The sequence below is a fragment of the Mustelus asterias genome, chromosome 12, assembly GCF_964213995.1.
Source record: "Mustelus asterias chromosome 12, sMusAst1.hap1.1, whole genome shotgun sequence".
In the NCBI taxonomy this organism is placed as follows: Eukaryota; Metazoa; Chordata; class Chondrichthyes; order Carcharhiniformes; family Triakidae; genus Mustelus; species Mustelus asterias.
In genome coordinates this window covers 104,413,733-104,427,785 of record NC_135812.1, presented here as the reverse complement: position 1 = coordinate 104,427,785, position 14,053 = coordinate 104,413,733, and the positions used below count along the sequence as shown (strand labels likewise).

At 46.8% G+C, this 14,053-nt stretch overlaps 1 protein-coding gene across 1 annotated transcript; it reads left to right on the top strand.

Moving 5' to 3' along the window:
• Window positions 1-651: 651 nt before the first annotated feature.
• On the top strand, window positions 652-12,952 carry LOC144501989 (voltage-dependent calcium channel gamma-5 subunit). Its single transcript, XM_078226008.1, has 5 exons — window positions 652-847; window positions 4,661-4,747; window positions 7,311-7,451; window positions 10,920-11,065; window positions 12,695-12,952. The coding sequence occupies exons 1-5, from the start codon at window positions 652-654 to the stop codon at window positions 12,950-12,952; spliced, it is 828 nt and encodes a 275-aa protein (XP_078082134.1).
• Window positions 12,953-14,053: the final 1,101 nt, after the last annotated feature.

The following is a 14,053-nucleotide window of genomic DNA, read 5'->3' as shown; positions in this document are numbered from 1 at the left end:
TTAACTACACCCACCCAATATGGTGGCACCAGCAAATTTGCTCTGTTTGGCTGTGGGGCGTATTGCAGGTGACCCCTCGCGTGATGCGTCCGGGCACCTTGAGAAGACAGCTGGTCATGAGCGATCAGGAATGGGGCTGTTGGTTCATTCTCTCCTCCACTCCCCCTCCCAACCCACCCCTGGAAATTGGAGCATTCCCAATGTCGGCCCAGATATTAATTCGGTGCAGATCAACGGTCAAACATTTTTGGCTCAGTCAGCTGCTGGATAAGCTGACTAAACCATCTCGGGAATCTGGTAACCAACATTCCAGGAAATTGCTCCGGGCACCGCGGAGAAATGGAACTGAACCTCGGACACTCTTGTGACAAAACCGAGGAGGCTTTTAATAGGAGCATTAAAAAGAATCGTGCGCCTTTATCAACTATTTTAATTTATTGTTTATAAAAGTGCTTCAGAATGGTGAAAGTGCTGTTTGGCGGGGTGGGGCGTTTGGATAGAGATGTGACTGATCCTCCAGGAATAGTTCCAACCAGGAAGCTCCCTGTCCTGGGAAGCCTGGGGAATGGTGTTGCTAAGTTACACTGTGGGCGATTACTTTATTCATTCAATGACCTGTCATTTCTACAGCAGGTCCTGATGTTGTGCGGAATGACCTCCTGTGGCCGGAAGGCCTTGACTCTCCTGAGCAGCGTGTTCGCCGTGTGTGGCCTGGGTCTCCTCGGCGTCGCGGTGAGCACCGACTATTGGTTGTACCTGGAAGAAGGGACCATCTCCCCCCAGAACATGTCAATGGAAGTTAAGATGTCACTGCATTCTGGGCTCTGGAGAGTTTGTTTTCTGGCAGGTATGAACATTGTTCTCAAGCCCAACTTTATTGCTCATGAATGAAGACTTGTGGAGAAAATGTAATATTTTGGAGGTTTATTGTGTTATTATTATGTGAAGCAGGTTTGCAGCTGTGTGTGAACAGCAGCTGGGCACTGTATCCCCACAGAGTTGAGGATTTCAATGGGCACTCGCTGTGAAATCCCAGCAAGTCAATAAGGCCATATTGTATTTTCTATAAACAAGTTGGACATGGATAGAAATTTGCATTAGGAGATAAAGAAGGTCTGTTGCGTTCAGTTATTAAATTTCAAAGGGAGGTAAAAAGGGTTTGCAACTTGGAAAAGGTTATAAATAAATAAGGCAAAGTTATTAAATTTTATTTAACCTACATAGGGAAAACATAAAAGATTTTCATATTCCGGGAAAAGTAAATTTCAAAGAAGGATATGGACAATGGAATCAAGATGAAAGAAGGGGCAAGTACTTAAGGAGAGATGCCGAGAGCTTAGGGGGATGGGCCACATAAGACCGAGAATCTCCAAAGAATCATTGAATCGCTACAGTGCAGAAGGAGGCCGTTCGGCCCATCGAGTCTGCACCGACTGTCTAACAGAGTATATTACCCAGGCTCTCTCTCCACCCTATCCCTGAACCCCACATATTTCCCATGGCTAATCCATTTAACCTATACATATTGGGATTCTAAGCGACAATTTACCTTGGCCAATCCACCTAACCTGCACATCTTTCAGACTGTGGGAGGAAACTGGAGCACCCAGAGGAAACCCACGCGGTCTCGGGGAGAATGTGTAGACTCCACACAGACAGTGACCCAAAGTCAGAATTGAACCCGGGTTCCTGATGCTGTGAGGCAGCAGTGCTGACCACTCTGCCCCCATGCCGCAACTCCTGGAGTGTGCCCTGTGCTGGAAGAGAACTGTGAGGAAGCAAAGTGAGGGAGCTTCAGCCAACCCACAGAAAGGTTCATTTTGTTTCACAAAGCATGGGTTGTTTTAAGATTTATGAATTGAGAGATAGAGAAGCCCTGTGACACACCTCCCCTACAGCAACAGTGAGATTGCCTTTGCTAACATTACTGGAATTTTTTATCGGTTAAATATCTATTGGGGATTGTTGCTTAAAGGGGTGTTTATTTGTGAGTCTAACCAAGTAGGAAACCTTTGGGGGCAATGTTCTGCAAAATTAATTTTAACTGTGTAAATGTAATTTTATATGTTTAAGTTTTCTTTCCGTTTGTTAATAAATGTTTTTGTTTAATATTTAAAATCTCCAAAAGTGTTACTGGAATTTGTGGTTTCTGACAGCTGCACCCGTATCTTCTCATGATTAAAAATATAAGAAGAAAAGAGTTTGTGGTAGCTTGCCAAGTTTCCCTTTGGGATTTTGACACTACCACCTGCCACATACTAACAAACTGCTTTTTGAAAAAGCAAAATGGCAGATGACACGCCCAAAGCTTTGCTCTGTTTTGCTCTGCAGAATGACTGGCTGCATTCCTGCCATTTTCTGATTTCATTTGATGGCTAGAATCATAGAAACATAGAAGACAGGAGCAGGAGGAGGCCATTCGGCCCTTCGAGCCTGCTCCGCCATTCATCACAATCATGGCTGATTGTCCAACTCAGTAGCCTAATCCTGCTTTTTCCCCATAACCTTTGATCCATTTGCCCCAAGTGCTATATCCAGCCGCCTCTTGAATACATTCAATGTTTTGGCATCAACTACTTCCTGTGGTAATGAATTCCACAGGCTCACCACTCTTTGGATGAAGAAATATCTCCTTATCTCCATCCTAACTGGTCTATCCTGAATCCTCAGACTGTGACCCCTGGTTCTGGACTCCCCCCACCATCGGGAACATCCTCCCTGCATCTACCCTGTCTAGTCCTGTTAGAATTTTATAAGTCTCTATGAGATCCCCCCCCCTCATTCATCTGAACTCCAGCGAAAACAATCCTAACCTAGTCAATCTCTCCTCATACATCAGTCCCGCCATCCCCGGAATCAACCTGGTAAACCTTCGCTGCGCTCCCTCGAGAGCAAGAACATCCTTCCTCAGAAAAGGAGACCAAAACTGCACACAGTGCTCTAGGTGTGGCCTCACCAAGGCCCTGTATAGTTGCAACAACACATCCCTGCTCCTGTACTCAAGGTTCACAGGAAGGTGTCGAATTTAATTTGGGACTATTTGAACTTGATGTGAAATGACCAATGTGCACCCAGACTGAGAGGCCAGAGGACTGGTGGAATTGAATCCCAGGAGCCATCAGCACAATGGTGGGTGAGTCTTCAGAGGCAGCTCCCCCCCGAGCGATGGCATCAATAGCAGGCCACCTACCCCTTCAATGGGGCCATTTCTCCTGAAGTACTCATTCCCTCCCATTCCTCTTGATTCCATTGTCACAGCTAAGCCCAGGGAGGGATGATTGGAGCTGGCTATGAGGGTTGATGAGAGGAAGTTATGCCTCATGTGGAATTGAGGGGAACGTCTCCTGTTCCTTCTGGTAGCCCCATGGGCAGGGAAAGAGCATTCCTTTCAGTGAGTCCTTCAACATCAGTAAGACCCCTAATTTACATATTTAAGAGGCCTAAAGCCTGTAGGCACCCAAAAAATTGCCCCTTTCTCATTTAACCATTCAAGAACAGGAGGGGAGGATGGTATAGTGATAATGTCACTGGACTAGTAATCCAGAGGCCTAGGCTAATGCTCTGGGGACACGGGTTCAAATCCCATCACAGTATCCAGTGGAATTTAATGAATCTGGATTATAAAGTTAGTCTCAGTAATCATCGATTGTTGGAAAAACCCATCTGGTTCACTAATGCCCATTAGGGGAAGGAAATCTGCCATCCTTACCCAGTCTGACCTACATGTGACTCCAGACCCATGAGGTTGACTCTTAATTATCCCCTCGGCTGCTGTAAGTACTGGCCTTGCCCATAGCCCATGAAAGAATAAAGAAAAATAAATACATTTGTATATATCATATACACTGATTTACAAATATGGAAACCACTCCTGTATATATCATATACACTGATTTCCAGATATTCAAATCACTTCTGTATATATCATATACAAATCTTTAAAGATACATAAATCACTCTTGTATGGGTGGCATGGTGGCACAGTGGCTAGCACTGCTGCCCCACAGTGCCAGGGACCCAGGTTCAATTCCAGTCTTAGGTGACTGTGTGGAGTTTGTACATTCTCCCCGTGTCTGCGTGGGTTTCCTCCGGGTGCTCCGGTTTCCTCCCACAGTCCAAAGATGTGCGGGTTAGGTGGATTGATCCTTAGTGTCAGGGGTTTGGTAGAGTAAAGACTTGGGGTTACAGGGATAGAGCTTAGGAGGGATTGTTGTCAGTGAAAGCTTGATGGGCCGAATGGTCTCCTTCTGCACTGTTGGGATTCTATGATTCTAAGATCCCAGTCCTATGCGTGTCTGTCTGTATAAATATATATGATGTAACTGGCCTTCAAATCTAACCCTCTGCCTTGTTTAATAATATTTTCACAGTGGTAAGAGTGGTATGTGTTTGGGAGAGTATCGCACTGGTTAAATATAATACACTTAATTTCCAGAAGTCACAATCCTTTCTGGATAATCCAGTCCACTTTACAGTGGTATTAGCATGCTGTGCTATTAATGATCCTCTGTAGTACAGACATAATGAAGGTGTTGCCGTGTAGGCATGCGTTGCCTCAGGGGCTGTCAATTTGATGATTTCTGGTGAGGTTTTTCCATCCCCGCTGCTGTGTGATTTGTAATGATTGACGATCTTTAACAATCTGTTGTTCTATCGGCAGGAATAGAGCGTGGCCACTGCTTCACCATTGAGTATGTGATGCCCATGAATGTCCAGCTGACCTCCGAGTCAACCGTCAGTGTCTTGAGTCAGTATCCATTCTCTGTCCGAGCATGAGTTCAATATTTAATATTATTCAATATTATTATGGGGCGGCACGGTGGCACAGTGGTTAGCGCTGCTGCCTCACAGCACCAGGAACCCGGGTTCGATTCCCAGTTTGGGTCACTGTCTGCGTGGAGTTTGCACATTCTCCCCGTGTCTGCGTGGGTTTCCTCCGGGTGCTCCGGTTTCCCCCCCCAGTCTGAAAGACGTACTGGTTAGGGTGCATTGACCTGAACAGGCGCCGGACTGTGGCGACGAGGGGAATTTCACAGTAACTCCATTGCAGTGTTAATGTAAGCCTTACTTGCGACTAATAAATAAACTTTATTTATATAAGAATGATTTATAATTGTTGCATCCAGTGTGGAGCACAGAAAGAGGCCATTTGGCCCAACTTGTGCTAGCATTCATGTCCCACACAAAGTTCCTCCTTCATCAAACCGCATCAACACATCCACTTCTCTCTCATCTGTTTATCCCATACCCTGAAACATGTCTATCCACTCACCACAACTACTCCTTGCCCTGGCAAAGACTTTACTGAATCTTACAGAAACATTTCAAACTGGTATAGAATCACAGAATCTTTACAGTGCAGAAGGAGACCATTCAGACCATCGAGTCTGCACTGGCTCTCTGGGAGAGCATTCTACCTAATTCCACTCCCCTGCCTTTTCCCCATAACCTTGCACATTCATTCTTTTCAGATAGCAATCTAATTCCCTTTCAAATACCTCAATCGAACCTGCCTCCACAACTATGTCAGGAAGTTTGTTCCAGACTCCAACTACCCTCTGGGCGAAAAGATCTTCCCTCCCCCCACTTCTACTCCTGTTGTCCATTATTTTGAATCTGTGGCCTCTACTTGATGTACTCTTGAGAGAGAATAGTTTTTCATGAGGGAGGCAGTGGCATAGTGGTATTATCACTGGACTAGTAGTCCAGAGAGCCAGGGCAAGATCTGGGGGCCTGGAATCAAATCCCACCACGGCTGATGGTGAAATTTGAATCCAATAAAAATCTGGAGTTAAAAGTAAAATGATGACCATGAAACCATTATCAATTGTTGTAAAAAGCAATCAGGTTCACTAATTGTGCTTTCGGGAAGGAAATCTGCCATCCTTTCCTGGTCTGGCTTACATGTGACTCCAGAGCCATAGCAATGTGGTTGACTCTCAAATGTCCTCTAGAATGGAGGGCTGTTAGGGATGGGCAATAAATGGTGACCCAGCCAGCGATGCCCACGTCCAATAAAATGAATTTTAAAAATCACGCCTCAGGATCTTGAATAACTCGATCAAGCCTCCTCTCGGCCTTTTCTCCAGGGAGAAGAGACTCAACCTCTCCTCATAGCTACACACAAATCCAGTGACTGAAATGCAGTAATTGCAAGGTTGGCAAATGCAGTAACTAGTTCATGCTCATGAAAGAGGTTCTATAGCAGATAGGAATTAGGAGCAGAAGTAGGCAGGTTCGAGCCTTCCCCGCCATTCAATCAGATCATCGCTGATCTCTGCCTGATCTCAAATCCACCTCCCCACCTGTTCCCCATATCCCTCTTTCCATTTTTTAATTAGAAATGTCTATCTACCTCTTGAAACCATTCAACAATTCAGACTCCACCGCGCTGTGAGGCAGTGAGTTCTGCCAATTCACCCCCCTCTGCGAGAAGTAGTTCCTCCTCATCTCAGTTTTAAATTTACCGCCTCTCAACCTATACCTGTGACCTCTTGTTCTGGATTGCCCCACAAGGGGAAACATTTGGTCTACATTTACTTTATCAATCCCTTTTAGTATTTTAACCTTAATCAGATCCCCTCTCATTCTTCTAAACTCCAGCGAGTACAAGCCCAAACTGTTTAATCTCTCCTCGTACGTCAACCCTTTCATCCCCGGAATCAATCTGGTGAACCTCCTCTGAACTGCCTCCAATGCCGCAACATCCTTCTTCAAATAAGGAGACCAAAACTCAACACAATACTCAATACACAATTTGCGAGTTCCACAAATTCACCACCCTCTGCGAGGAGTAGTTCCTCCTCATCTCAAGTTTTCAATCTACTGTCTCTGACCCTATATCTGTGACCTCTCACAGGTGGGTGTGAAAGATGCATTATCTCAGAGAGGAGCCAGGGAGTTCCTCGATGTTCTGGCAAAAATTTATCTCTCAGCCAACGTGACTGAAAGCGATGATCTGGTCAGATCACGTTGCTGTTCTCAGAAGCTTGCTGTGTGCAAGTTGACTGCAGTCTCCCCACATCATAACAGTGACTCAATGCCAAGAATACTCTGGACAGAACGTTCCCATCCCGCCTGCCGCGGGGATCCTAGCGAGCGGGACGGGAACATTTGGCGGATCATTTAAAGGCCCTTTGACCTTGGACGGGAATTTCCGGTCTTGGGGCGCATGCGGCCGGAAAATCCCACGCTTCATGCCTGGAAAGGGTTTTTCGGATTTTCTGAGACTGTGACTTTTTGCTATAAACATTCACATCTTTCTTTCTTTCCGGTGATTATTGATTTCTCAAATCTTCTTCGTCCCACAGAAATGATACGATCCTCTACTCCTTTCCCACTGGTCAGCCTGTTCTTCATGTTCATTGGTTTTGTGTTGAACAACATCGGACACGTTAGACCTCACAGGACTATCTTAGCATTTGTATCAGGAATCTTCTTCATACTTTCAGGTAATGGTCATGAAAAAAAAAGGAAACAAACAACCGATTTGCCAAGTTTCTTCTGATTTGCAATGTGTTTTCTGTTGCCTCATTTTGTTTGCTCACCTTTGGGTCTGGGTGGTATCTCCCTGCAGAGCATGATGGGAGAGGTCACCCAGCCGGATCTTTCCATGAGGGTGGCACAGTCCTGTCTTCTCTGTCTCAGAACATGCCATGGACAGCACGGTGACACAGTGGTTAGCACTGCTGCCTCACAGCGCCAGGGACCTGTGTTCAATTCCTGGCTTGGGTCACTGTCTATGTGGAGTTTGCACATTCTCCCCGTGTCTGCGTGGGTTTCCTCCGGGTGCTCCGGTTTCCTCCCACAATCTGAAAGACATGCTGGTTAGTTGCATTGACCCGAACAGATGCCGGACTGTGGCGACGAGGGGAATTTCACAGTAACTTCATTGCAGTGTTAATGTAAGTCTTATTTATGACTAATAAATAAACTTCACTTCATTTAACAGTGCTTAGCCCTGCTGCCTCACAATGCCAGGGACCTGGGTTCGATTCCCGGCTTGGGTCACTGTCTGTGTGAAGTCTGCACATTCTCCCCGTGTCTGCGTGGGTTTCCTTCGGGTGCTCTGGTTTCCTCCCACAGTCCATGCTAAATTGGCCATGCTAAATTCTCCTCAGTGTACCTGAACAGGTGCCGGAGTGTGGCGACTAGGGGATTTTCACAGTAACTTCATTGCAGTGTTAATGTCAGCCTACTTGTGACACATATAATGAATAAATCTTTTTGCTCAGTGTCAAACATCCACGAACACCTGCTGGCACTGACACAGCCAGCACCCAACAACACCCAGCATGACGGGGATGTGTGTCATGGCAGCTCACGGGCATTATGTACTTCGCCTGACTAACCCCAACAAATGAAAAATACCGTACAGTATCTCTCCGACTGCCTCAGATTGTTTTGATGTTATATATCCCACAGCCACCTTGACAATGTGTTTCCTGACATTTCCTGGGCCTGCACGGTGGCACAGTGGTTAGCACTGCTGCCTCACAGCGCCAGGGACCCGGGTTCGATTCCCAGCTTGGGTTCACTGTCTGCGTGGAGTTTGCACATTCTCCCCGTGTCTGCATGGGTTTCCTCCGGGTGCTCCGGTTTCCTCCCACAGTCCGAAAGGTGTGCTGATTAGGTGCATTGACCCGAACAGGTGCCGGAGTGTGGCGACTAGGGGAATTTCACAGTAACTTCACTGCAGTGTTAATGTAAGCCTTACTTGTGACTAGCAATAAATAAACTAAAAACCATTCCCTTTGATTACCTGTTGTCTGTGTGGGTTTCCTCCGGGTGCCCCGGTTTCCTCCCACACTCCAAAGGCGTATGGGTTAGGTAGATCCGGCTATGTCGAGGGCATCCTGAAACCCATTGTACAAAGAACCCCCAGCTTTTGTCGCGACACGACGGACTTCCTACAGAAACTCGGCACACATGGAGCAGTTGAACCAGGAGCGCTCCTCGTCACAATGGATGTCTCAGCACTCTACACCAGCATCCCCCATGACGATGGCATTGCTGCAACGGCCTCAGTGCTCAGCGCCAACAACTGCCAGTTTCCAGATGCAATTTTACATCTCATCCGCTTCATCCTGGACCACAATATCTTCACCTTCAACAACCAGTTCTTCATCCAGACACACGGAACAGCCATGGGGACCAAATTTGCACCTCAATATGCCAACATCTTCATGCACAGGTTCGAACAAGACTTCTTCACCGCACGGGACCTTCAACCGGTGCTATACACTAGATACATCGATGACATTTTCTTCCTTTGGACTCATGGTGAACAATCACTGAAACAACTCTATGATGACATCAACAAGTTCCATCCCACCATCAGGCTCACCATAGACTACTCTCCGGAATCGGTTGCATTCTTGGACACGCGCATCTCCATTAAGGACGGTCACCTCAGCACCTCACTGTACCGCAAGCCCACGGATAACCTCACGATGCTCCACTTCTCCAGCTTCCACCCTAAACACGTTAAAGAAGCCATCCCCTACGGACAAGCCCTCCGTATACACAGGATCTGCTCGGATGAGGAGGATCGCAACAGACACCTCCAGACGCTGAAAGATGCCCTCATAAGAACAGGATATGGCGCTAGACTCATTGATCAACAGTTCCAACGCGCCACAGCGAAAAACCGCACCGACCTCCTCAGAAGACAAACACGGGACACAGTGGACAGAGTACCCTTCGTTGTCCAGTACTTCCCCGGAGCGGAGAAGCTACGGCATCTCCTCCGGAGCCTTCAACATGTCATTGATGAAGACGAACATCTCGCCAAGGCCATCCCCACACCCCCACTTCTTGCCTTCAAACAACCGCACAACCTCAAACAGACCATTGTCCGCAGCAAACTACCCAGCCTTCAGGAGAACAGTGACCAAGACACCACACAACCCTGCCACAGCAACCTCTGCAAGACGTGCCGGATCATCGACACAGATGCCATCATCTCACGTGAGAACACCATCCACCAGGTACACGGTACATACTCTTGCAACTCGGCCAACGTTGTCTACCTGATACGCTGCAAGAAAGGATGTCCCGAGGCATGGTACATTGGGGAAACTATGCAGACGCTGCGACAACGGATGAATGAACACCGCTCGACAATCACCAGGCAAGACTGTTCTCTTCCTGTTGGGGAGCACTTCAGCGGTCACGGGCATTCGGCCTCTGATATTCGGGTAAGCGTTCTCCAAGGCGGCCTTCGCGACACACGACAGCGCAGAGTCGCGGAGCAGAAACTGATAGCCAGGTTCCGCACACACAAGGACGGCCTCAACCGGGATATTGGGTTTATGTCACACTATTTCACATAAATATTTCTGCTTTTTTCCTCCTGAGTCTTTATCATGCGATCCTAGAATCAGAATTTATGTCACACTATTTGTAACTCCCACAGTTGCGTGGACCTGCAGAGTTTCACTGGCTGTCTTGTCTGGAGACAATACACATCTTTTTAGCCTGTCTTGATGCTCTCTCCACTCCCATTGTTTTGTTTCTTAAAGACTGGATTAGTTGTAAGTATTCGCATTCCAACCATTATACATGTAAATTGAGTCTGTGTCTTATAAGTTCTGTTTGTGAACAGAATTCCCACTCACCTGAAGAAGGGGCTCAGAGCCTCGAAAGCTTGTGTGGCTTTTGCTACCAAATAAACCTGTTGGACTTTAACCTGGTGTTGTTAAACTTCTTATTAGGTAGATTGGCCATGCTACATTAACCCTTAGTGTCAAGGGGGTTAGCCAGGGTAAATGCGTGGGGTTACGGGGATAGAGTGGGATTGTTATTGGTGCAGGCTCGATGGGCTGAATGGCCTTCTGCACTGGCGGATCAATAACAGTCATCACAGTTTCTTCATGTTTGTGCGACACTTGCTTTACGATGAATCATTTCTTTTGCAGGTTTGTCACTGGTTGTGGGACTCGTGTTGTATATATCCAGCATCAATGATGAAATGTTAAACAGAACCCCGGACCCAGACACCTATTTCCACTACAGATATGGGTGGTCCTTTGCCTTTTCTGCCAGCTCTTTCCTGTTGACTGAGGTAATAACCGGCCCCTAACTGGATCAGCTCATCACGCTTACTCCCACAATACTTCCAGTCCCAGCGAATCAGCTTGATCCAGATTAGACCCAACCAAACAACCTGGAGCCATGATCAAAACCATCAGAATTGTCAGCGGCCCAGCACCAGGGTGGCACAGTGGTTAGCACTGCTCCCTCACAGCGCCAGGGTTCGATTCCGGCCTTGGGTCACTGTCTGTGCAGAGTTTGCACGTTCTCCCCGTGTCTGCGTGGGTTTCCTCCAGGTGCTCCGGTTTCCTCCCACAGTCTACGGATGTGCTGGTTAGGTGCATTGGCCGTGATAAAATGCCCCTTAGTGTCAGGGGGATTAGCAGGGTGAACATGTGGGGTTACGGGGATAGGGCCTGGGTGGGATTGTTGTCAGTGCAGGCTCGATGGGCCAAATGGCCTGTTCTGCACTGTAGGGATTCTATGATGTGCTGTACATTGCTAAATGAGTTCGAGTCACAGTAAGGCTTAGTTGAAACAGGCAGTCTCGCTGCAGATTAGTTTATATTGAACACTTGTGTTTGATTAATTAATGCTACCGGTTAAATGGCCAACCACACTGAAGAACTCTATTTGTTGCAGTTAGGATTTTTATTTCCGATGCTAATTGTAATAAGCCCTCGGAGGCAGAAGTCCCTTCACCAAAATCCCTTTATTTACAAGTCTGACAACAGCACACAGAGAGCTTTCAGTTAGCAGCCTGCACTCGGAGTCCCAGAGGAACTGACACGCCTGGTTAAATACAAAGCAAGAGCCCATCAATTTGGCCCTTAACCAGGGAGTTCATATTCTAACAGGCCCACCTCAATTGCCTGATTAAAATCATTAGACTATCCAAGTCATTGATTGAAAGTTGATCAATGGGTTGATCCCTTGAAACGTAGAAGGTTCACACTCTCACCACATCTGGACTCTCACTTTGAATCCAGGCCAGTCACGTAGATGGACATTTGCTGATTGTAAGATCCCTAAACGACCCAAATGCACTCAGTGAATGACACAAAACCTGAGGGAGTCCATTCATCCCACTGTGTCCATGCTGGCTCTTTGTTAGAGTTTTTGAATGAGTCCCAATTCCCTGCTCTTTCTCATAACCCAACTAATGTCTCTTTTTCCACGGCATATCACAATTCCATCTGAAAGTTACTATCTCCAACAGCCCTGGGTTCGAATCCTGCCGCGGCAGATGGTGGAATTTGAATTCAATTTAAAAAATCTGGAATTAAGAATCTACTGATGACCATGAAACCATTGTCGATTGTCAGAAAACCCATTGGGTTCACTCCAACATGGATTTATCTCCAACATCCTTTCAGAATGTGATTCCCAATAGAAATAGTCATATTCACTCAGCTCTGATCCCTTAGTTTCCAGCGATCACACAGTGACTATCGGATCTCTTCCAGTCAGAAGGAGAAGTTGCTCCCAGGCTGCTTATTGGCTGTTGATGTGCCAACCTGGGAGGAGAATGTCTGTAGGCTTTGAGGGAGAGGAAGGGAGAGCAGAGGAGAGGGTGTTTAATTTCCCAACGCATCAAAGGTCTCAATGCACTGACCACAAACCCATTTCACCCTCAGTATTGTACTTTGTGTTCTTGCAGAGCGCTGGAGTCATGTCGGTCTACCTCTTTATGAAGAGATACGCTGCCCCGGAGAATTACAGACCCCACTCCAGCTTCTACAGACCCAGGCTCAGTAACTGCTCGAACTACTCTGGCCAGTTCCTGCACCCAGACGCCTGGCCACGGGGGCGGAGTCCCTCTGACATTTCCAGCGACGCTTCCCTGCAAATGAGTGCCAACTACCCAGCGCTTCTCAAGTGCCCCGACTACGACCAGATGTCCTCCTCTCCCTGCTGATCCCCGGCCCACCAGTGCGTTGGGCCTCGCAGCCGCTCGGGTGTCCTGGATCCCACTCTCCCATCCACTGCTGTGATGAGGACATTCTTAATACAAATCATCCACGAGGGCTCTGGTTTATGTATTTGCAAATTTGCAAAGCACGAAACTGTCAGCTTACCGGCAGGGACGGAGGTGGGAAACTAGAAACACACACGACGGTAGAGTGTTATTTTGTAATGATGTGCATTTTCTTTTGCAATGGTGACATCCACTCAAACTTTGTAGAATCTAGAATCCAAAATGTCACTGTTAACTGGTAAATTTATACAGTACCTCACACTTTAAACACTGCAAAGCAATTTGATGCAGTTAAGAATTATGTTTTTAAAAGTTAACTGTTTTGAATTAATGGTCTGTTATGACCTGATCTTCAACAGAGGCGATGGCCTAGTGGTATTCTCGTGAGACAATTAATTCAGAAACTCAGCTAACGTTCTGGGCCCCCGGGCTCGAATCCCGCCACGGCAGATGGTGGAATTTGAATTCAATAAAAAATATCTGGAATTAAGAATCTATCGATGACCATGAAACCATTGTCGATTGTCAGAAAAACCCATCTGGTTCACTAATGTCCTTTAGGGAAGGAAATCTGCCGTCCTTACCTGGTCTGGCCTACATGTGACTCCAGAGCCACAGCAATGTGGTTGACTCTCAACTGCCCTCAGGCAACTAGGGGATGGGCAATAAATGCTGGCCCAGCCCATGTCACACAAATGAATAAAAATGAGTAAGAAAACTTGATTGGCTATGGTTCTGTGGGTAGGAACTATGGAACCTTCAGGTTAGGGTTGGGCAGACAAGGATGATGTCCAGAAACATCCTTCCAAACATCGGATTGTGGGAATTTGGAACCTTATCCTGCAAAAAGCTGTTGGAGGCGGGAGGGTCAAAATTGAGATTAAGAGATTTTTACCCAAAGGTATTAAGGAGCCAGTGTGGATAGATGAAGTTAAGATACACATCAGCCTTGGGCTAATTGAATTATGGAACAGTTTCAAGGGGCTGAATGGTCTGCTTCTGTTCCAATGTGCCCCTTTATGTTGTAATTAGAGAATGGAA

Coding starts and splice junctions, on each gene's coding strand:
- LOC144501989 (XM_078226008.1), top strand. CDS start 652: ATGACCTCCTGTGGCCGGAAGGCCTTGACTCTCCTGAGCAGCGTGTTC. Junction 7,452..10,919: donor AATCTTCTTCATACTTTCAG/GTAATGGTCATG, acceptor TTTCTTTTGCAG/GTTTGTCACTGGTTGTGGGA. Junction 11,066..12,694: donor GCTCTTTCCTGTTGACTGAG/GTAATAACCGGC, acceptor GTGTTCTTGCAG/AGCGCTGGAGTCATGTCGGT.